The sequence below is a fragment of the Corella eumyota genome, chromosome 1 (genome assembly GCF_963082875.1).
Source record: "Corella eumyota chromosome 1, kaCorEumy4.1, whole genome shotgun sequence".
Classification (NCBI taxonomy): domain Eukaryota; kingdom Metazoa; phylum Chordata; class Ascidiacea; order Phlebobranchia; family Corellidae; genus Corella; species Corella eumyota.
In genome coordinates this window covers 18,637,533-18,660,580 of record NC_137490.1, presented here as the reverse complement: position 1 = coordinate 18,660,580, position 23,048 = coordinate 18,637,533, and the positions used below count along the sequence as shown (strand labels likewise).

The 23,048-nt window shown below is 28.0% G+C and overlaps 5 protein-coding genes across 5 annotated transcripts; 3 read left to right on the top strand and 2 right to left on the bottom strand.

The window, feature by feature from the left end:
* Nucleotides 1-271: 271 nt before the first annotated feature.
* Nucleotides 272-1,756, top strand: LOC145764115 (transmembrane protein 114-like). The gene is made up of 4 exons (XM_082575705.1): nt 272-515; nt 598-666; nt 725-862; nt 1,062-1,756. Exons 1-4 carry the CDS (start codon nt 314-316, stop codon nt 1,280-1,282), a joined length of 630 nt encoding a protein of 209 aa, XP_082431831.1. The 5' UTR covers nt 272-313; the 3' UTR covers nt 1,283-1,756.
* Nucleotides 1,717-14,923, bottom strand: LOC145764114 (structural maintenance of chromosomes flexible hinge domain-containing protein 1-like). The gene is made up of 43 exons (XM_082575704.1): nt 14,668-14,923; nt 14,436-14,514; nt 14,070-14,234; nt 13,822-13,904; nt 13,467-13,600; nt 13,111-13,267; nt 12,816-12,935; nt 12,511-12,671; nt 12,261-12,354; nt 11,908-12,112; nt 11,556-11,664; nt 11,340-11,436; nt 11,092-11,250; nt 10,734-10,859; nt 10,433-10,546; nt 10,145-10,334; nt 9,793-9,987; nt 9,463-9,601; nt 9,225-9,353; nt 8,962-9,061; nt 8,644-8,782; nt 8,347-8,465; nt 7,891-8,034; nt 7,682-7,799; nt 7,400-7,512; nt 7,160-7,299; nt 6,692-6,896; nt 6,390-6,554; nt 5,914-6,119; nt 5,614-5,774; nt 5,372-5,487; nt 5,054-5,219; nt 4,839-4,948; nt 4,399-4,557; nt 4,210-4,330; nt 3,818-3,972; nt 3,570-3,743; nt 3,334-3,435; nt 3,008-3,200; nt 2,816-2,886; nt 2,560-2,731; nt 2,331-2,489; nt 1,717-2,199 (listed from the first exon to the last, which is right to left on the bottom strand). The coding sequence occupies exons 1-43, from the start codon at nt 14,794-14,796 to the stop codon at nt 2,111-2,113; spliced, it is 5,982 nt and encodes a 1,993-aa protein (XP_082431830.1). The 5' UTR covers nt 14,797-14,923; the 3' UTR covers nt 1,717-2,110.
* Nucleotides 14,924-15,482: 559 nt separating this feature from the next.
* Nucleotides 15,483-16,550, top strand: LOC145764128 (putative maleylacetoacetate isomerase 2). Its single transcript, XM_082575718.1, has one exon. The coding sequence runs from the start codon at nt 15,539-15,541 to the stop codon at nt 16,172-16,174; it is 636 nt and encodes a 211-aa protein (XP_082431844.1). The 5' UTR covers nt 15,483-15,538; the 3' UTR covers nt 16,175-16,550.
* On the top strand, nt 16,474-20,155 carry LOC145764127 (cathepsin L-like). Its single transcript, XM_082575717.1, has 11 exons — nt 16,474-16,803; nt 16,901-16,963; nt 17,082-17,172; nt 17,260-17,464; nt 17,575-17,720; nt 17,949-18,097; nt 18,263-18,440; nt 18,654-18,838; nt 18,973-19,063; nt 19,230-19,288; nt 19,569-20,155. Exons 1-11 carry the CDS (start codon nt 16,579-16,581, stop codon nt 19,641-19,643), a joined length of 1,467 nt encoding a protein of 488 aa, XP_082431843.1. The 5' UTR covers nt 16,474-16,578; the 3' UTR covers nt 19,644-20,155.
* A 310-nt stretch (nt 20,156-20,465) lies between these two features.
* On the bottom strand, nt 20,466-22,776 carry LOC145755694 (F-box only protein 30-like). Its single transcript, XM_082571948.1, has 2 exons — nt 22,603-22,776; nt 20,466-22,517 (listed from the first exon to the last, which is right to left on the bottom strand). Exon 2 carries the CDS (start codon nt 22,488-22,490, stop codon nt 20,787-20,789), a length of 1,704 nt encoding a protein of 567 aa, XP_082428074.1. The 5' UTR covers nt 22,491-22,517; nt 22,603-22,776; the 3' UTR covers nt 20,466-20,786.
* Nucleotides 22,777-23,048: the final 272 nt, after the last annotated feature.

The following is a 23,048-nucleotide window of genomic DNA, read 5'->3' as shown; positions in this document are numbered from 1 at the left end:
TGCTAGCCCTTACAACGGTAAAACGCGCTTAAGTTTCTAGGGTGATGTTATAAACAACATTATTGTTTGGTAATTGATTGGCATATATATTTGTAACAGGAATTTAAAATTTAAATCATCAAAAGTTAGGAGCAATACACAAAAAATATATTTAGGCTACTATTGCAGAAACAGTTAAAAAACAATTTAGGCTGAAGTAAAATACCGAAAGTAGGCTAAAAAACAATATTTCATTACGTTAAAATTCAATTTTGCTTTTTTGTTTAGCATAAAAAACTAGATAGAGGAATTTGAAACCAAAAAATAAAACAAAATGTCAAGAAAATGTTGTTTTAGTTTTGCTGGAATATTATGTATTCTGGCGCTTGCTTGTGGTATCACATCAACAGTTACGGATTACTGGTATATAGTAGAAGTAGATGAACAACTCACCCTAAACACAACGAACAGCACACAATATCCATTTCATTTTGGGTTATGGTTAACATGTTACGATGCAAACATACCAAGCTCAAGTAAGTTAAACATCAAAAGTTTCAATAAAATTAAAATTAACCAAAGCTTTTCCCATTTAACGACAATGTATTTTAATTTCAGTTGATACATCTACATTTGTCCGCGGGAGGTGCGTTCTCAACTATAACTTCAACTCGTTCAACATAGAAGGTAAAGTAAATCTGCTAAAGATATTAGAAAAGGTATTTAAATTCCAATGCTTTTATAGATTATGCTCGCACAACTGTTGTATGTATGGTGCTTTCGTGCGGGATTATGATATTTGGAAGCTTGTTTAGTATAGCTGGATGTTCATGCAAGCGAAAGAATCCACTCATGGTTGGTGGAGTACTCTTTATTGTAGCTGGTAAGTTAAATAAATTTGTGTAAGTTTAATACGTTTTTTATACGTAAAAAGATAATTGAACAACAGAACTAAGCGGGAAGTTTAAATATACTCTTGAAAGAGTAAACGGAAAGTTAAACGGAAGTTTAAATATACTCTTGAAAGAGATGGAACACTTTTGAGTAATATATTGAACTTTCAATAACATGTTTTTTTATAGGAATCACCACTTTAGTTGGAATGTGTTGCTTTATCGGCTGGATCATTTTCCAAAACCAAGATCCGATCGTTCCTATGACGTCATCAATGACATCACGCTTCGGTTGGTCATTCATTTTGGGCTGGGTGGAGTTGGGACTACAAATCATAGCGGGGTCCGTTCTTATGGGTAGCACGAGGGGCTGTAGTGGGTCAATGAAGTCATTGGATAATTTTATATGACTGAACGGGAGTGGAGTGACGCAGACTGATTTGGGGGTCGGAATATGCGAACATAATAATAAAGGCAATTTCACGCCACTTTTACGCCGATAAAACACGACAATTTTAAATCTAAACCAATGTTTTTAGGCTAATACATACCAACTACATAAATAACTACTTTGTATATTTTTCTGTAAATGTAATACTTTTGTTTTTGAATATTAAAACTTAGCCCTTAATTAAAAAATAGTAAGGTAAAGAGCCATTTATAAACACTGTTAAAATAGTAAAAAACTAGATTTGTGTAATATATGTCTAAAGCTGTCTTGGTTTTTAAATAAAAACAATATTTAACCTTTTTTTTAAACAATAACTAGTTTAATTTAAACTGTATAAAAAATACCAATGGTACTTAATGTATTATATTTGTAGAAATGCTTTTTTTTGCTGTATATATAACGTATGAAATTTAAAATAAAAGTAGTAAAAATGTTGGTGACCTAATCTAATAGTTAGCATAATTCTAAAAAATAAACCCAGGTAAAAAAAGAACATTACCCATGTTTTATGAAATAAAAAAAAGAAATGTCCGCAAGGTACTGATGATATAAAAGAAAAAAGGCAAAAACAAGCTCAAAAAAAGGTAAAATACAAAAAATGAAACTGAACAGTACTAACATAGCGCAGGCGAAATAATAGGCAGCAGTTAGAAAAACGCGTCTTTAAATCAGTGTGTACTAATTATAATAAGTCATGTAATTGCTAAAATAAAAAAAAACTAGTGGTTTAAAAAAGTTAAGCCAAGTACTTTCATCTGACGACTACTCTTTTACAAGTGACATGACGTCATTTTTTCGCCCTTTTTCTTTTCGGTTTCTCGTTTTCAAAGTCTTGTCTTGGCGGAGCCGTTGTTCTTGATGCGGTCTCTTTCAAACCTAAACAAGAATTAAGTCTTAATTAATCGGTAATGTTAAAGCGATTTACAAGCAAAACATTATATTATCAACTTACAAAAAAACTACAAATATTTTTTTAACATAATTACAATAAAAATTAAATTGTTTACCTATTTTGTTTTCCACTTCCTTCAGTCTTTCCTGAGCTTCCCGATACTCTTCCTTCTTCTTACACATCTCAGGAGTGTTAAAAGATTCCTCCAGGATCTCTAGTTCTTCCTTAGAAGAAGATAAATCCTCCTCCACATCCTTCAACTCACTCAATAATTCTAAAAAATATTTGTCAATTTTTTTCTAATTCTGCAAAAAATTATAGAAAATCTTGATTTAAAAAAATACCTAATTTCTTTAAAGCCTTGGAATAGGTTATGGGTAGTGGGGCACCAAAGATTACGCCCCTTAATTTATCCAATAAGGGAGCTCGATTCTGGTTGCCACCAAATTTTCCATTACTTCTAATTCGATCACCATCTCGAGTTAATATTGTTGGACAATAAGTGTGTTTTACTACCTGAAAATAAAAATAAATATTAAAAATTATAACAAGTTTTAAAACAATAGTAAAGCCAAATTTGTTGGCAATCTTTTAATTTACCTGTTTTCTGTATTCATTTGCTGAATCTAAGTCATCAATAATAATGGTGTCTCCCAATAACATTCCAAAAACTATCAAGAAAATAAGTATTTAATTAACAGTTATAAAACACATCTGAATTAAAAAAAAATTTAATAGAGAAGCTATAATAATTTTTTATGAAATAATACATAAAATATTTTAGAAAATTACCCAAGTTGCAATTTTGTTTATCTTTAGGAAATTGTAGAAGACTTCTTGCATACACAGGGTTGCCAGATATATTTTTAATTTTAACTTTAACATGAGGCAAGGGTTTGTTTATTTCTGGAATATTCTTTTTAAAAATACTGTCCAGTGGTAGGATTTGTTGAACACCATTTGTAAGACGATGTACTTCTTTTGCCTTAAAAAAAAGTTTCAAAATAAAAAAAAGCATTGATGTGTTGTATAGAAGACTGTAAGTGGCTACTACTTAAACATTTTAAATTTAATTTTTTTTTTAAATATAAGGGTATATTAAGGTCATAAAAAGTTACTTTTCTTGTAGTAAATGTAATAAGGCAATCCATATCTCCCATCATATGCCAGGATAATACTCGAGCTATATCGGTATCTTCTACTAAAGCTAAGTGTCCAATCTAAATGATATCAAAAGTATAATGTTAATTTGTGAAAATATAAACGGTCGCTCTTTAAGTAGGGGTAAAAAAAGTTGGTTAAAATATTAAAGAGAATTTAAAGTAAAAAAATGAAATGCACATTTTTTGTTCACCTTGCCAAGAATTTCAGTGCTGTTATCACCATATTCCCTCAACATACACTGTCTTCTATTTTCAAGCTGCATCTCTTGTTTATTATATTCACAATTCTCTATAATTTCTTCTAATTCATGATCTTGTAAATTATCTGAAATTTTTTCTCCAATTTTCGAAAGGTCTGACAAAATCTAAAAAACAGTAAAAAAAATTAAAAAAATAAAACAAATAAAATGTTTTTATTTTTTTAACAAAAAATTCGAACCTTTTGTTTTTTCTTTTTAGCCTCGCTACAACTTTGTTTGACTTCATGGATGAGTGATTTATGAGCGTTAAATGTTTCGTCGTACATTTTAATTGCATGCATCAACGAATCTCGCTGTTGAACTAAACCACTCATTTCAGCATGCTTCTTTGAGTCTAAAAAATAAAATAAATTTTTTAAAACTTTAATTAAATTTTAAAGTATAAGTTTACCTACTAATTATTAGTAATATAACTATAGTAAACAAATTAAAAACTTATTTTAAAATTGGTCTAATAAAATAAAAAACTTTTAACCACATTGTAAAATAAATTCACATAAAAACAACAATAATAACTTTTTACTTAATTATATATAAATTTATAATGTTTTCAAAATACAACTTTTCTTACCATTATAAAACAGAAACTTTAGCATATAAGGATCAAAATTTAATTGAGGTGTAGACAACTCACAATGAAGTATGTAAGATTCTCCATCATTACCTGGAGTATTTTCTTGTAAAGTTAAGTTCTAAAAAGCAAAACAAAATTCTAAAATAACCCCAAAATATATTCTGTAAAATAACGAAAAATTTTTACTTGTAAATAGACTTCACCGTTACGAAGTGAAGAGTTTAAAATTGAAGTGTTTCCCTGAAATTTTGGGACATCGCTGGAGCGTAAACTCTGGTCACATGACTGAATTGTGATACAAATGTTGCCTGACATTCGTTCACCAGCTTTGTTTCCATATTTATCCTAAACAAAAATTAAACTGCTTATTAAGTGAAGGTTTAAAAAAAATTTTTTTCTATCATCTATCTTTTATTATATGATTAAACTTAGTAGACATTCAATATACAAGTATCCAATTTATAAGTCTTAAAAATAAAAAATGGTATTTCTGGTGCGCAGGCACTTACTAGTTAACAAATAAACCTTGTTAAAACAAAAAATACAGCCAAAAAGGAGCCAATTAACTTATATTAAAAACTTAAAAAAAATAAATTTACAAAAAAATTTTTAAAACTTCATCTTACCTGGAGTTGTAGTTTTAATCCTCTTACAATAATTCTGTTATAAGTAACTCTTGAATTCGAAACAGTCGGAGTTCCTGGACTAGTAGTGGAGTTAAGTATTACAGGTGGTCCTAATAAAACATTTACATGTTTTTACTTAAACCAAAACAACCAAAAAGTCAAAGCTAAAAATAAATTAAAAAATTTAGAAAATATTTTATTTTTTTAAATCCTACCAGGTTTAGTTTCCAGTGTGTAAGGTTCACTTGCAATCAGAAAAGTTTTTGAACTTTTACTTCCAACAACTCCAAATAAAACTGTAAACTTTGTCGCTGTTGTAGAAGCCTTTAAATGTTCAAATTTCTGCTGACCGTTTTCTACATTATGTCTGTGCCATTCAGCCTAAAAAAAGTATTTTTTTATTAAAACATATAAATATTGTCTAAAATAAAGTCAATTTAAAATTTTTTTTTTATTAGTTAATTAGATTTTAGGTGTAGAGTTAAATAGTTGTAAAAAATTTTTGTCAAAAAAAAACTGACAATAAAACTTACAGAAGGAGAAACTGAAGCCCTATCCTTACAAGGACCTCCCTTCCATATAGCCATACATATATTTGAACTTGCTGTTATGTTACTACCTTCTTCTGACAATATATTTACTTCAAATCCTGGTAAAAAAATAAAAATTAAAAAATAATAAAAAATTGAATTAAAAAAAAAATAAAATTCACTATAAAATTTAAAATTTGCATTTTATAATATGTTTTAATAAAAAAAAATTTTCCAGTATTTACCTGGCCAAGTTGTACCAACTTCTACAGAGCTAACATCGCTCAATTTGTTGACCTGTACTGCCACTGGTGTCTCAGTATTTGGTAAAACACTGATGTTTAACTTGGGTCCTTCTATCGTGGTTCTATTGTAAACTGCCCGAGGTTGTAATGTATATTCACCACTAAAAAAAAATTTAGTTAATTAAAAACATATTTCCATAAATATCTGATTATAAAGAATTGTTAAGTAAAGATTTGTAAAATAAAAATTACGATTTAAATTTAAATGAAAAAAATTAACTTTAAAAAATCTAAACTCACCATTTTCCAGATATAGAAAAGTCAGGGAAACTAGCAGACCCCTTTTTATCAGTTTTTAGGAGGCCGGGGTTAGGGGTGAGTTTAACCCCTGTGTCCTTTGCCAACAGGACCTTTAACCCGCTTTCACATGAGGGATTTCCCCAACCATCTAAAAGTTGAACCTTAATTTTGTTTTGAAGACGAGTGCCACTTAAGACTGGAACAACCTAAAAGCAACACTTTTGAAATATAAAATTATGTTGGAAGACCAATTTTTAATAAAATATAAAGTTAGAAAGAAGGTTTATTATAACATATAATTCATTAATTATTACTTAATTAAATAAAATAAAATTTTTAACAATATTGAGACGATATAGTACTGTTCTACAACAGCTCTTCAGATGTATAAACATAATAAAACTTCCAATTCAATGTTATTTTTAATATCAATTTATTCTATTATTTAAAATAAAAAAGTGGAATTACAAAATTACCTGCTCCGTATTATCCCAACCAACTACCTCCATCATAACAGGAGATCCAGCAGTCAACTGTAAGACGGCGTACTCTATTATTTCATCTTTGTATTCTATCTTCACTTCTTTACTACCTATTTTGCCCACATTAAACTGGATCCCATTTAAGACTATTTTGTTGTCCTGTAAAAATAAACATTAGAAAATATTATAACTTTAAATTCATCACTACATCAAAAAATGTTTTTTTTCTGACAAATATCAATAAAGTATAATTAATTTATAAAATATTTTAGAAAAATCTAATAAATATTACTTACGTCAATAGATTTAGTTAGCATAGAGGTATCAAGACCCTCAGAACTAATCTTTAAAAAATCTAATTGTTCAGGTTTAATGTGAAGATGGTTTCCAAAACTGTCCAATAAAATTACTGATATTGGATCTGGTTTAATTTGACCAAGTTTTGCTGCACGATTCTCATGAATGGTTACTTTTAAACCAGCTGGATCACCAGCAACTGGTCTGAAATAGTAATTTTTGATAACAATTAAAAAAATGCTTATTTTTAAACCAGCTGGATCGTCAGCAACCAAAATGGTAATTTTGGTAAATTTAAAAAAATGGTAACTTTTCCAACAAATGGTAATTTCTGGTAATAATTAAAAAATGGTAACTGTTTAAACAAATGATAATTTTTAGTAATTATTAAAAAAATTGTAATATTTTCAACTTAAAAAAAAACAAATCCAAAAATAAAAAACAATTTTTGATTTAATTTAACTTACTTGACTTTAAACGAAAACTCGATAGTCTTTTCCCCATTATAAACTATCTGACAAAATTTAGTGTCAGACACATTTGTTGGCACGGTAACATCAGGTAACTCAGAGTTTTCTAGATTTGATCTAATATCTGTCCAATTTACCTTTAAAAATAAAAATATTTATAAAATTAAATGTTTTGGAAAAGTTAGAGCGCTTTTGTTTCTAAAAAAATTTTACTAGATTGACCTATTTATATTTTACCTTAATTTTAGAAATTAACTTTGGAGTTAACTCAACAACTCTCTTTCCTTCATCAAGTAAAATAAAACTCAACTTTCCGATTTTTTCACCTGCTTCCCAGAATATATCTTGTCCTAAAATTATCAACAATTAATATTAAAGAAAAGGAATCAATATTAAAGAAAAGGTAATAAATACAAGAATATTTTCCAAAAAGTCCTGTTTACCTTTTTCTATATTTAACTAGACACTAAACAAAATGTTTATTTGGTTAAAAACTAAAATTTGAAATATTTATAAAACCTTGTTCGAGCTTGGTAGGTTCATCATCTTCCGATAAAGTAGGATCTTCATGGAAAACCTCAATTGTCCGGATCCTCCTCGATGGTTTTACTCTTAAAATCACATCCAATGGCTGAATCTAAAAGCAAGAAAAAATAAGAAATAAAAAATTTTACCAACCTTTAAATCACATAAACAAAGATCAGAAATCCACCATTTTTATATCTTACATTTTTATTTCCAACTACTTCAATCCTGGCTTTAAGAATCGGTTCTTTTCTTGCTTTTTTTATTTTTAATTTCCCAGATAAATTCCCACATCCAGTTTTTGAACAATTACAACTTAGTGTTGGTAATCCTGGTGCACCAACAAACTAAAAACAAAAATTTTTTTACCAATCAATCTGACCTATGACCGGGATTTTATTTGTTAGTTAATGGGAGTTTTTTTTTATTTTGTAAGCCCATATAAATTTAAAATACATTTATATATATATATATATATCGTTCACTATGCTCCATTATACATAGATTAAACAAGTTTTTTAAGTTTACATTTCTATTACTTAAAGCAAAACATTGTTAATCAATTTCTACAAATTAGAACCTTTTCAAAATGTGTTAGTTAGAGAAACATTTTTTTAAAACTGAAAACAAATCTAAGTTAAATATTGAGCATTATTTACCTTGCATTGAACATTAAGTTTAGGTTGTAGAGTGATGTTTCCAGCAATGTCAACAATTTCAATTCCCAGCGTCACATCACTTCCATTTTCAAACTTAAAACTATTAACTTCATTTGAATCTTTAAAAATAAGAACATTTTCAGTTAAAAAAAAATTGGGCTAATAAAAACATTATTTTTTGTCGTTTTATATATTTTTAACTGCACAATTTAAATTTTAAATGTCATAAATACTACATTATAATATTTTTTTTTTAACATTTTTTTAGAATTATTTTTATCAACTGAAAAAATTAACCTTCATCAATTAAAACTTCTTCATCCCCATCATTAAATGAAGTGAGTCTGATTGATGTTGGTTTCCCTGGTAACAACCGGATCTTTAATGTTTGAGATTCTCTTTCTAATCCTGGCACTATAACCGTCATTTGAAAATTCTAAAAAATATTTTTTAATGAATGTTGCTTACACTAAATGCTACATCTAAAAATAAAACTTTAACTTCCAATGGATAATTTATTTAACAACTATTTAGTCTATGTAAAAATTTAATTAGTATCTTAAAGTGATTAAACTACGAGGTATAAAAGTTTAAAGAAATAAAATATTAACATACTTTTCCTTGTTGAGACATGACATTTCCAACTGCCACAACATCTTTTATAATAAGTGAATTACCCGCCACTCTACATGTAGAATATTCAAGTTCCAAACCACTTCAAAAATAAATAAAAATAAACAACAATAGTTACATACACATTTAAAAAAAAACAAACAAAATTATTTTGAAAAAAAACAAACAAAAAAAAACAATTTTAAAAACATACAAACTAAAATATTTTTAAATTTCCCTTTTAATACTTAAAATTTATTTTTTACTTTGATTCAAGAATAGGTTGTTCGTCAAATGAGGCTCTTGTAGAATGACCGAATTTATCTTGCATATCTAAAGGCATGTTAAAGGGTTCACCAACTCTAAGTGGGGACTCCAATATACCAACCATGAACCTGTAAGCACAAGTATGTAAAAATTAAACTCTTAATTTTTTTAATTAAAAAATATTTTTTTTTTTTTCTAATTTTTTTAATTAAAAAATAAATATAAATTGTTGTATACTTGTAAGCTGGTGCTTCTTTTATTCTGAACTTGATAGTAATATAAGGTAATCTTCTTCCATCAGCGTAAGAATAAGCTCCACTTTCTGTTAATGCTGTTTGAATGATGATCGAGTATTCACCAACTGATGTTAAATTTTCTGTCAAAAAAACAAGCAATTTTTTACAAAAAATGTGACTAAAAAGTTTAAAGTTCAAATGAAAAATAAAACTTTATTAATAAAATAATGCAAAATTAAAATTCTTAACTTTTACTTAAAAAATATCACATTTAATTTAAGTAAAATATATCCTCCTTATTTAAATTATAAAACAACAAAAAAGTCTCTACCGATTTTTTTGAACCAGTAAGGATATGTTTTTCCATGCGCAGTCACATGACTTGATAATTCGACCTCATCTTGACCTTCGACATCCGAGGCAAACACTAATCTCTGTTCCACAAGAAGTTTACGATTTCCATTGTTGGAAATGAGCTTCTGCATAGGTTCACCATTTTGGTTCAAAATTTCAATTTTCATGGCACCTTAAATACCCAAGTTAACTTTTTAAATTATTTTATCAAATTCAGGTAAAACAAAATAAAGTGATAATTAAATCATACCAAAAATAAAAAATATATTTTTTTTAAAAAGTACTCCTCTGTTTAAAAAAGGTACTAAAAAATTTTAGTAGTTTCTGACCTATAGTAAACCCTCCCTGGACCCTTTGACCTGGAGTAACCTTGTTACCTTCAGGCCAAGTAAGGTTTAGAGTTGCCGGTAATTTAGCTTCTTCCTCCATTACAAATTCTTGCACAAGTTTAGGGGGAACACCGCGATCTAACTTGGATAAAGGAAAGGAGCGAATTTCACCGTACAGAGATTGTGGTTCCTAAAAGAAGAAATATTTAAGAATATTTGTTGAAATTTTGAAACTAAATTACATTACTAATTTACATTACTAATTTACATAGATCTATTTTTTTAAACCTGTATAATTTCAACTTCCCCCCCGACAGCATAAACATCTCCGTCATAATCGCCGTACAACAAAAACCTTCGGATTGTTCCACAAATTATTGGCACTGTTCTCTGTGTTCTCATCTAAGTAAAAAATTAAATTGTCATAAACAAATGATTTAAAAGTGAAGGTGATTAAGAAATTTGTCTAGATAAGCCGTATATAAATGTTTTAGAACCAATTTTTATGCTAGAAGGCTAAGTAATGAAAAATAGTGGTTTGGATTTTTAAATTTTTTAAAACCAAAAATATTTGTGTTTTAAAGCTCACCAGTTGTCCCTTGCTGAATCTTTTTCCATCCCACTCAATAGATTTATAAACTGTCCATGGGGCTTGACTTTTACGAGATCCTGGTTCGCTTCGAAGGACTGAGCTTGAAAACTTCAAAAACTTAATCTGAAAAAAATAAAAACAGTAAAGTAAACACAAAGTTACCAATACTATGTATCTAGCAAACAAAATTTATTTAAAATACATTAAAAAAATACACATACAAAAGCAAAAAACATTACAAAAAAATAAAATTTATATAAATAAATTAAAAACCAAAAACTCTAAAAAGTTATATAACTCCATTTAAATGTTTAAACATAAAAATAGCCTTTTAATTTAAAAATCAAAAGTTTACCTGTTTATCATATTTTTCATGACATTCTCTTAACCAATCAACAAACTGACGTTGTATTGGAGGTCTTTGTTCTTCTCCTAAAATCATTCTCGTAAATTTCATATTCCGATCTTTCAACTTTGTGTCAAGGTCAATGAAAGTCAACTTGTTTGTACTAACCTAGATTTAAATTAAGATAAAATGTTAGTTTTAACAATCATTTAAATGGTATTTGTGTTCTATTTCCAAAAAATAAAGTAAAAACTTACCTGAAATGTATCATTACTAAATAAACATCCTGATATTCTGTAAAAACAATCTTGTGAAATGTTGTTGAATTTCTTTGTCAATCTGCACCAATCAAAACTAAACAAAAAATTTTTGAATTAAAATCATAATTTTCGATGCCATAACAATTTGAAATGTCCAGGGCACAGACAATATTTAAAAAATTGAAATATGCTAACTACTTTATTGTAACTTACTCTTCAATAAAACTGTAAGGAATAAGTCTTCCATTCCAGTAACATTCAAATATTGGTCTTCTTCCTCTTGCTGGAGGTTCAACACTTTGTTCATTATCTTCTTCTTCATCTAAAAATAAATCAACATAAATTAATTTAAAGTTTAAATAAAATAAAAAAACTTAACTATTAAATTTACATATTTTTCAATGGACTACAATTTATTTTTTTAATGAAATTTTAAAAATATTTGATCAAAAAACATATCATAAAAATCAAAACATATTTTGTAATACTATATTTTTTTTTATCAAATAAGTCGATTTTATAAAAAAATGAAACAAAAATTAACAAATTTAAAAAAAGTTTTCACCATCATGAGTAGGGAAAGTTTCTTTATCGTATAAGAAGGGATGATATCGGATGACCCCTTCAATTAATCCTCCTGGTTCACTCGGAGATCGAACCTCAAACTCAAAAGAGTCGGAGGAAGTCCGGATGTACTTGGATTCGAGGTCATCTTCAACATCCCTAAGATCAACTGTGAATAATTCTTCTTCTTCATCATAAAGCGACACCTAATAAAAAAAACATTTAAATAAAAAAAACATTTTATTTTTGCCATATATATCTGTTGAATTAATACAAATCTTAATCAAAAATTAAAAAAAAAATGTATATATCTAGATCCTAATATTATTTGTTTTTATAATTAAATAAGTTTACCTTAATATTAACATCTAGGGCTCCAATATTTTTCCTTGTTTTTGACATTGTGGTATTTCCTTCAGGCCCATGTATGTAATAATGATATATGTGCCTGACAAATTAAAAAAAAAACACAAATATTAAGAAAAACACTATTTTACCTAGGGTAATTTACACAAAGTTTTTAAACAAATATCAATTATTTAATAGGTTTTTAGATTTGGCAATATTTTAATGTTTTTTAAAGTTTTTTTATTTTAAAACTTACGCTAACTGTCGGGTCCAAACATCGAACCCATTCCTCATAAAAGAAATATGTTTGTCCCCAATCCCCCCCACTATCACCCGGGTGAACCCCTCTTCTGTCTCCATATCAATCATTTGTTTTGTTACAAAATCATCTTTATCAACATGTGAGCTATCACCTGGCTATGAAAAAAATAAAAAAATTAAAGATTTATTAAATAACAATAAAATAAACCAAAATTGACTTTTTAATCCTGCGTTTTTTAAAAAAAAAAACATTACAAAAACACAGAATAAAATGTTAAAAAAATTCAATTTGGTATATACTTTTCTATTTTTGATATAACCGGCAAAGATAGCTTCTCTTTTCATTTCTCTTCTTCTAAATTCATCCTTAGACATCGTAAACTCATGAACGTCACATGACCCACGAGGTTTTGAGATTATCTAAACATTTAAAAAAGTTAAAGTAACTATTTTAACTTGAATACAAAAATAAATTGATAATAATCTATGCCTTAAAATGATATCGCTATGGGCATATAAAACATTAAAATATTTAGAAAATTAATAAAAAAAGATTAAAAAAATTTAAGTGTGTTTTATTTCCTTAAAAGTTTACCCTTGTTGAGTTTCCAATAAAGAAGATTGCTTGTTTTCCACCAACACCAAACCACGAGATGTCGCTGTTGAGAGATTTCGGAATATTTACTTCCTGGTTTGCCTGGTTTAAAGCTGGAGATATCCCACCCAGACTATCACCTTGATTAAAAACTTTACTAAAAACATAAGAAAGAAAAAGAGGTTAAATTTGTAGGTGAAATTTTAAATATTTTTTAGATTATAAATGTCTGTAGTTGGTTTTAATGAAAACAGTTCTAAAACATGTCGGCTTATGTAGATTAACTTCGAGTAAATGTTTTTAATGACATGAAACTGCTGGCAAAAATGCAAAAAAAGTTTAAAGTTGTTGTTTACTTTCTTTTGTGTCTTTCAGTTCTGTTAAACTTGGAGAGTCGGTAAATTGCCCAGTTGTTGAGTTGTCTCGATGACATTCCCTCCCCATTATCATAAACACATAAAACATGGTTTCCTGTAGATTCACTGATGTGCTAAATAAAAAAATATAAATAAAGTTTAAAAAAAATTAATATATATATATATATACATATAATAAAACATGTTTTTAACATTTGTTTTCAATGAATAAGTCAATTTAAATATTTCAATTGGTGAAACCTCAGTAAACACATGTATCAATTAATTGAATAGCTTTAAGGGTGGGTAAAGTTAAAGAAAATCACTGATTAAATATATATATATATGAATATACCAAGCTTAATTCAATATTCCTTGGACCATCATTTTTTACTGTTGCTGCCAGAGCATTGTCAATAAGTTCAGCAAATGCAAAAGCTATGCAAAAACAAAAAGAGATAATTTAAATTACAAAAAGTACAAATTGAAAAATAATCTATAGCCTATCATAAATAAACAAGATTTAAAAAAATATATATATCAAAAGGGCTCTATACAAACTCACAAAAAAAATATTAAACAAAAATAAAAAAGTGAACTTACGGAGTGGATTAATGTGACCTTCACTGGCATAATATTCATAAATTCCACTTTTAATTAAAGTATCATAATGAGGTTGAAACTCGATTCTTTCTGATACTGGAGCATCAAGAGGTTGGTCGATGTATTGGAGCAGATATAACGTGTCTCCACTTTCAATCAAATTTTCTAAAATTGAAAAAGTCTACCATAAAAACTAATCTTGGTAACCATTTAACAGCTAATTTATTTCAAATTGTAAACTTAAAAAAATTGGTTTAAAAAATAGGGCAAGTTCACACATTTTTAAGTTTAAATATTGAATTTTTAGGCAGAATAAATGCCTAACATAATAAACTAAACTACAACCAAAATAAAAAAAAAACATACCAAAAGTATCGTCATCATTTATTAAACTTCTTCCAGTAGTGGTCACCAAAAATTTTTCTTTTTCTTTTAATTTAAATGCCTGAAAAATTTATTAATTAAAGTTTATTGATATGTGAAAATTGTATCATAACTAAAGCCGTTTATCCATTAAAACTAAAAGCTTACAAATTTAATAGCCCATAAACCTACGTAATCTGTAATAAAGAAATTGACATAAAAATAAAATATGTACCTTATAAATTTTCTCAAGAAAAAGATCAAATGAGAAAACACCTCCAATGTGAATTTTCTTTTTTTGGTCTTTTTTCGAATCCCTTCGATCGAAGACGTAAACAAAAGCATCTTCTTCCTCATCCTCCATTTTAGTTTACGTGGTAATTTAGAAAAACACTGAAAAGTTACTCTGAAAAAATTTAAAGAGTTACTTTTAAATTTATTAGTTTACCCTCAACAAGAGGTGCATTATAAATCTTTTTTGCAAGAAGCTATACAATCGCTCAGTTTATTTTGCTTTTATATATATATATAGACTATGCTATAATATTAATTACTTTCCCATAACAATAAATAACAAACTTTTTAATGTTTTATATACAGTTTGTTGGCAAAGCTAAAAACAGTTTTACTTTTTATATTTGCAAATTAAAATGCAGCAATACTTTGCAAAAGTTACAACTAAAAACAAAAATAAAAATTTGTAAAAATATAAGCACATGTTTTTGCATAACATTATTAAACATAAAACTAATTAAGTAATCAACTGACACGTGCCTAATTATATAATAAACAAAAGCATAACAATAACAAACACTAAAAAATATTAATGCACATGTAAAAATTTGCGGTGTTGTCAAATTTTTTTTAAAAACCTATTAATAAAATATCTACATATATTAGTGCAATATATAATTCTTACACTCTTTTAATTTTTTAAATATTTTGTATTTAATTTTGTCAAATATTAAACTTATATAATATTAGTGTACCTACATGGTCTATTGCGTTTAGATTTTATTGTTATGTCACCATCACGTGATCTCTATTTCAATCAACAAACAACAATAACAGCGTAATTTCCAACTTTTATTTGGTCTTATTTAAAAATGTCTGTTAAGCTATATGCATACTATAGAAGCTCGTGTAGTTGGCGAGCAAGAATAGCTTTAGCTTATAAGGGTATCGACTACAAAGTAGTTCCTATTCATTTAGTAAAAAACGAACAAAAAGAAGACGAATATCGCGAATTTAATCCAATTGGCCAAGTGCCAACTTTAGTAGACGATGGTCATGTGATTACGCAATCAATGGCCATTATGGAATATTTGGAGGAAAAGTATCCAGATAGTGGGGTTGCTCTTTTGCCGAAGGATATTTATAAGCGAGCGCAAGCCCGAGAAATTTGCGAGGTTATCAACGCTGGGATTCAACCAATACAGAACCTAAGCGTTCTTAGGAAAATCGGCGATGGTAGCCAAGAATGGGGTCATTATTGGGTTGACACCGGTTTTAAAGCTCTAGAGAAGTTACTGGAGAAATCAGCAGGGAAATATTGTGTTGGAGACACGCCCTCTATTGCTGATTGTTGTTTAGTTCCACAAGTTTTTAACGCAAATCGTTTCAAAGTGGATTTAACACAATTTCCAATTATAGCACGACTTAATGAGGATTTAAGCAAACTTGATCAGTTTATTGCCTCTCACCCAAGTAACCAAGTTGACTGTCCTGCAGAGAACAAATAGAACTGTATAGTATACACTTTTATGCATGTTATCAAGGGTCATTCTGTTACTTTATTTAGTTTTAGTTTTGATTTAGAATCATGTTTTTATGCATATTAAAAGTTCCTTCAATTAATTTTAATTTTTAGGTTCGTATTAATGAAGTTTAAATTTTTATTTGTAAGTGGTTTTAATGCAGCAAACTTCCTATGTGTTGAACTTCCTATCTTGTTTTATACATTTAAAAATTAATATTGTAGTTGTATTTATAATAAAATGAACTCTTTTCTACTGTGGTTAAGTTTTAAAATGTACAAAAATTTAGTTTTAATTGTGTCCCCAAATTTCAAAACATTGCAACTTTTAACGATACATTAAATTTATTTCACTTTTTAGATTTTTGCCACGAAAAAGTTTAAAAAAAAATGAATTTCGTTTTTTGTGTAAGTGTGGTTTGTTTAGTTCTCCATGTTTCAGTTGGAGCTGGAATGGTTGGAGGCTGGACTCAGGTTGACAAAAGTGATTTACTAGATTTACAAAAGTCAGTTGAAGAAAGTTTGGTTCAAAACTTAAAGGCATCTCCTCCGATGTTGATCCGAGATGTTAACGGAATTTACTCGATCAGAAGAATCCAGTGTGCCACTAAACAGGTTATTACTGTTCTAATATTTTTTATTTTCAAAAAAAAATCAAACAATTTTGTGTTTTAAAATTAAAAAAATTAACCATCTACAACTGTGTTTTTAGGTGGTAGCAGGTATGAAATATTCAGTCCATTACTTGGCTTCTGTTGGTGAAAATGATAACACAGTAAGTAGCTGATCATATATTTTTTATTAACAACATAAAATTTAAAACATGTTCTACTTAAGATCAATTGTTATCATTTATTTAAATGGTGTAAGAATTAACACTCTATTTTTTAAAGGATATCTATTGTACTGCAATAATATTTCAACAAGTGTGGGCAGATTTAACTGAAGTTAGTAAAGTAGAATGCAACAATACTGTATCAAATGGTGGGTGTACAATTCTCTTCTACTTTAAAAAAATGAGCTAGAATCTAACTAATACCTGAAAAATAAAACAATCATTAATTTACATAGAATGGCTTAATTGTGTCTCCGATTCTCATCGTTACAAGAAACCTAAAAGGGAGTTAACCAATGATTTTGAGAGTCCATTTTTGATAATGGGAGCACCCATGCTTAAAAAGTTGCCCAAAGTAAACATTAAATCAACAGTCGATTCTAATGACCCAATTAAACCAATATTTGATTTGTTTTTGGAAAAATACCAAAAGGAATACAGGTATGGTACACATAAAATTAAAACAAATATTAATTCTTCAAATTTAAATTAAAAAATTTTGTACCAAACTATAAGTTATTTTAGTTAATTAACTAATTGTTTTTTTCAAGTGAATTTAAAAATGTTGAAACCTACAACCAACGTTTTGACATTTTCAAAACAAATTTGAAAGTAATTGAGAAACTCAACAATGTTAGTACGGGAATTGAAACTGACTCTGCCATTTATGGAATAACGAAGTTTATGGACATTTCACGTAAGTGTTAAAACCTGTTAACAACTTGGGAGTAAGTATGTAAGAATTTTATTACATGTTTTAAACCAGTTAATAGGTTCCTGTTTTTTAAGTATGTTAGTGTAATTAAAATATTCTAAGCAAATTTATTGCTCTTGGTATACTAAAAATTAAAAAACTTATATATTTTTTGAAAATATAATTTTTTTAATTGTAAAAATGATTAAATAAAAACTTGACTTTTTGCAGAGGATGAATTTAAGGAATACATGGGTTTTAACCCTAACTTAAAGAAGTATGATTTAAAACAAGCAGATGTATCTGATCTTAACGCAAATCCCATACCCGATTCTGTAGATTGGAGAGCAATGGGTGCAGTTACTGAAGTTAAAAATCAAGTAATGAAAATAACAATTAAAACAAATTGATAAAATATATTCTGTGTTATTACTAATTTCCAAAAATAATCCCAATAAAATTAAAACTTTCTTTTAATTTCATTTAAAATTTTCACTATTTTTTTAAACAATAAAAGATATAAAATATACTTTTTGAACTTACAGGGCCAATGTGGTTCTTGCTGGGCATTTTCCACCACTGGAAATGTTGAAGGACAATGGTTCCTTAAATACAAGAAATTGGTTTCACTTTCAGAACAAGAATTGGTGGATTGTGATAAAGTGGATCAAGGTTGCGGTGGTGGTTTGCCTTCCAATGCCTACAAGAGCATTGAAAAACTTGGTAATTTATTTTTGTTGTAAAACTGTTCAGTCATAATTTAGATGCTGTTTTGTGGGTGGTAAAATTTTACCACCATTAGTAAACATGTTTACAAAACTAAATATAATTTTATTGCTGTTTATAAAACATTTGAATTTAAAAATTTATGATAGATTAAAGCATAAATAGCCAATGCATTGTGCTTATTTTACTTGTACCTTGATCTACTTTTAGGTGGGCTTGAGGGTGAAAAAGATTACCCATATGAAGCAGAAAATGAAAAATGTAATTTCCAAGCTAAAAAGGTCAAGGTTTTTATCAACGACTCTGTAAGTCTGCCACAAGATGAAACTCAACTTGCTTCATGGTTGGCCAAGAATGGACCAATCTCTATTGGAATCAATGCCAACATGATGCAGGTATAAAACTACAATGTAATTTGCAAAATTAATATATTATTAAGGCTACATTTTTTGGCACCTTAATTCAAGGCCAAAAACGATTTGTTAAATTGATAACTTCATCCTTTTTTGAAACAAAGAATTTTGTTTAGTTTTATTGGGGAGGGATTGCTCACCCATGGAAGATATTCTGTAACCCGAAGAGTTTAGATCATGGGGTGCTGATTGTAGGGTACGGGACAGGTAAGATTTTTACCCAAGAAAAGTTTTTAATTTTTGTTTTGAAATTTCCTTTTTATTTTTTGTTGCACCAGACCCTGGAATGATACAAATATATGTCCATGTGTTACACAGAAGTTACTAACAATGTTAAGCTTTATTTTTTCCTGAATAATGTGTATTTTTACAGAGAAGGGAACTCCATTCTGGATAATTAAAAACAGTTGGGGACCAGACTGGGGGGAAAAGGTATACATTTAAAAAAAAATTTTGTTTTTTAAAATAACAATTGGCTACCTACTCTGTAATTTGTGCTGATTTTGTTAATGCGTTGTTTTTTAAGTAGATCCAAAGTACACCTTTTAACTAGGTCAGCTATTGTATTTTTCTTGAATAAGATAAGCAATTTTTTGTAAACAACAAAATGTTGAATTGTTAAGCCCTTTGCTGCTTAGGTGGTAAAAATAAAATAAACAATTTAAAAATGCATGATACTTAAAGATTGAACAATTTTAACCTTTTCTTCCAGGGTTATTATCGTATATACAGAGGTGATGGGAGTTGTGGTTTAAACATGATGGCTACATCTTCTGTTGTAGACTAAAGTTTGAAGCCTAAGAATTTTAACATAAACAGGATGGATTTGTATATAAGCTTAATTTTAAATCAAATATTTTTAAATAATTACAAATTAGCAATATTTTAACGACCTTTTAAGTAAAACTGCTTTTATTGCTCTTTATATATCTTATACTTGTTTAACTTTTTTTAAGTTGACACAACTTTCTTAAAAATTTTCTGCACTTTCATATTTTAAAAAATTTAATTTTTAAACATTAAAATTGTTTTAATTTGATTTAAAACTTTAATTTTAGCAATGGTACCTATTAAACAAGCATTTAACTTTTCTTATACACACTTTTCTGCCTTTTTTATCCATATGTCATCATAAAAAATTAATAAATGTGTAGCCTATAATGTACAGTGTTCTCTATACATTTTCTTTATCCAAATTTAACTTTTAAAATTAAATTAAAAAGATCTCAAATTTTTAAAAATACCATTGTTGCTGTTCACATTTCAAATTGGATTGTAAAAATAAAGTCTTATTTAGCAGGTTTGTGTATTAACATAAAACTATCAAGAAAGAGAAGAACAGTTGAATAAAGTTTAACATATTTAATAATCTGGTAATTCATTTAATTACAGCCAAAGTGTTAATTGATTTAAATTAAGACAGCAGTAAAAAAATAACAAATATTTTTTTTAAGCAAACACTTTACCTAACTTTATAGTTTAATTAAACCCGAAAACTATTTAATGAAAATGTTTTTCGCTAGTGTAAATTAGCTTTTTGTCATAACATGACATATATTATTGACTATTACAAAATAAAACATGTTTTAAATACATGCAAAATAAGCCAGGCATTATAAATAATGTGTGAAATATTGTAAAGAATATATATATATATTTAAAGGATGTTCTACTTCAATATCCCAACATAACCTTAATATATTGTTAAGCAGGTAGTTAAAAACATTTTTTAAATAAATCACAGTTTAAATTTACTCTGTCAAAATATAAAAAAGTGTTTTTTTTTATATAACATATTATACACTGGAACATATACAACACATATTGTGCTAAAAATAAATACTATATGAATTTGATAGTTTAAGAAAAATAATGCATAGGAAAAATACAAATTTTAATTAAAATGATCTTATACAACTCGAAGCATTTCCTATATAAATTTAAAACGTGTTTTTTCTTTGTAGTCAGGTCTATTAGCAGCTGCAAATGAACATTTTGTAATGTGATTTGACATTGCTGGAACATCATTAAAAACCCATTTATTTATTCTTGTAAATGAATTAGTAAACAACCATTTTTCGTCCAAAACTTGCCACGATTTTGAACCATCTTCATATTCTCTTTTCTCCCATTCCAGCGTTACAATTCCTCGATTTTGAAGTTGGGAAAATAAACTAACTTCTCGCAAGTATTGACATGTTTCTGTAGTTTGCCCCAAGCTATAACTGTCTAAATAACTTAAAATGTGGCTTAATACCTCCCAAGGCAAATCTAATAATCCTGGAGAATTGGTATTTTTAGATGAATCTTTATTTAAACTTGATTGAGATAAAGTTATACAACTTCTAATATTGTCATATTTAATTTGTCCGTTACAGTGATTCGGACACAGCCTTTGTTGTGTAAAATCACAGCCATATTCTACGTATGGACACAGTTCTTCTAGCCAGCCATTTAAAGTGCAATAAACTTCACAGTGAACATTTTGAAAGTGATTTTGGTATTCGTCTCGTCGAAACAGTTGGTTACATATAAACGAATACAATGAGTTTTGTTTTGTCTGATACTGTGGCAGACATTCCATAATGGGATTTAAACAAAGGGTCTTATAAAGTTGTGGGTTTCTAGAATTCGCATAAAACATTAACTGATCGTTTTTATCTTTTGCGTACATTTCTTGCAGTGCACGCCCAGCTTTTTCGATTTTAGCTTCGACTAAAAATATAGGTTGTGTTTGTGTACCAATATGTGTTCTGTAAAATTCAACTTGTTTTAAAGCCGAGATGCTCTCACCAATTTGGGTTTTATATGTTCCAAGCATGGAAAATATTTGAGACACACAATCTCCTTTTACTTCTTGGACACTTGGTCTGAGTAGCTCCATACTTGACAAATGTGTATTAAATCCTTCACAGCTTGTCCCTGTCGATCGATATTTCTTAACTGAACTAAATTTTTGTTTTAAAGCTGCAATGCCAAAAAGCAGCTCAGGTTGGCGGAATACATGGTCAAAGGGAAGGGATAGTGCTTCAATTGGACTAGAAATATCACAGTTAGCATCAGAATCATTATTATCCACATTGATAATTTCTTTTGATGAATTAGAAGTATTGGTGGCCTCCAAATGGCCAGTAGATTTTTCATTTTTGTTAATATCAAGATTACCATTTTGCAACTTATCATCATTTATATTAGATTTTGTTGCTAGTTCTAAGATATTATTAGGTACAATTTCTTCAAGCAACACAGCTTGGTCTCTTAGAGCTAGCGCAGTACCGAAGTTTTTCACAGTTAATTCCTCAGCGTTAAAATTAAGATTGGAATCAACAACTTTGGGTTTTGAAATCCATCTATTCCATTCCATGGTGCACACCATAACACTAGCAGGACAATATTGTAAATGTTTTAAAATTTCATTTTGTCTTAATTTGATCGGACAACCGTATATAGCATTTATACAAAGCCGGACAGATTGAGGACATATGGTAACATGATCGTCCAGTTTGCAGCTATGGAAAAGGGCCCCGCACTCATTGGGACATTTGATCAAGTTACATAACTGGAAAAAATGATCTGAACATTGTCGCGAAAAACATTTGTTGCAATGATTTAAATGAACATTTTTATCCTCCATTGAAAATATGAATTCAACTTGAGACGTCTGAAAATTAATTATATATAAAATATTTTAATAAAATAAGTTAGATTCATAAAAATAAAAAATCTAGAAATTAATACGTATTTACCTTTTTGATTTTTAGTTGACTAAATTTCGGCTCAGTTAAAAAACAAAGAAGATATGACAAGACTTGTAATTAAACTAGTAAATTGTAGTAAATTTTTTTATTTACCCTGTACTGTATACGTAAGTATGATGAAATTAACAAAATAACGTCTGTACAATGCAAGAGATTTGACGTAACTTGTCAATCACATATGTCTGTATGTTCATTGTAAATAAATAAACGATTGCTAGGATAACTGATTTGCGAAAACACTAGAATTTTTTATAAAAATTTTAGTTATTTTAACGTTTTTATAAAAAACATGGTTTATTTTTTGCTGAATTATAAGACATTCTAAACCTAAGCTTTAAATACATAAAAAATCTCTATTTTACAATTCAAAAGTCCTTAAAAATTTCGCTGTATCTATTTAACTCGCAAATCGTTAACAACTCCTGTTCTTATCA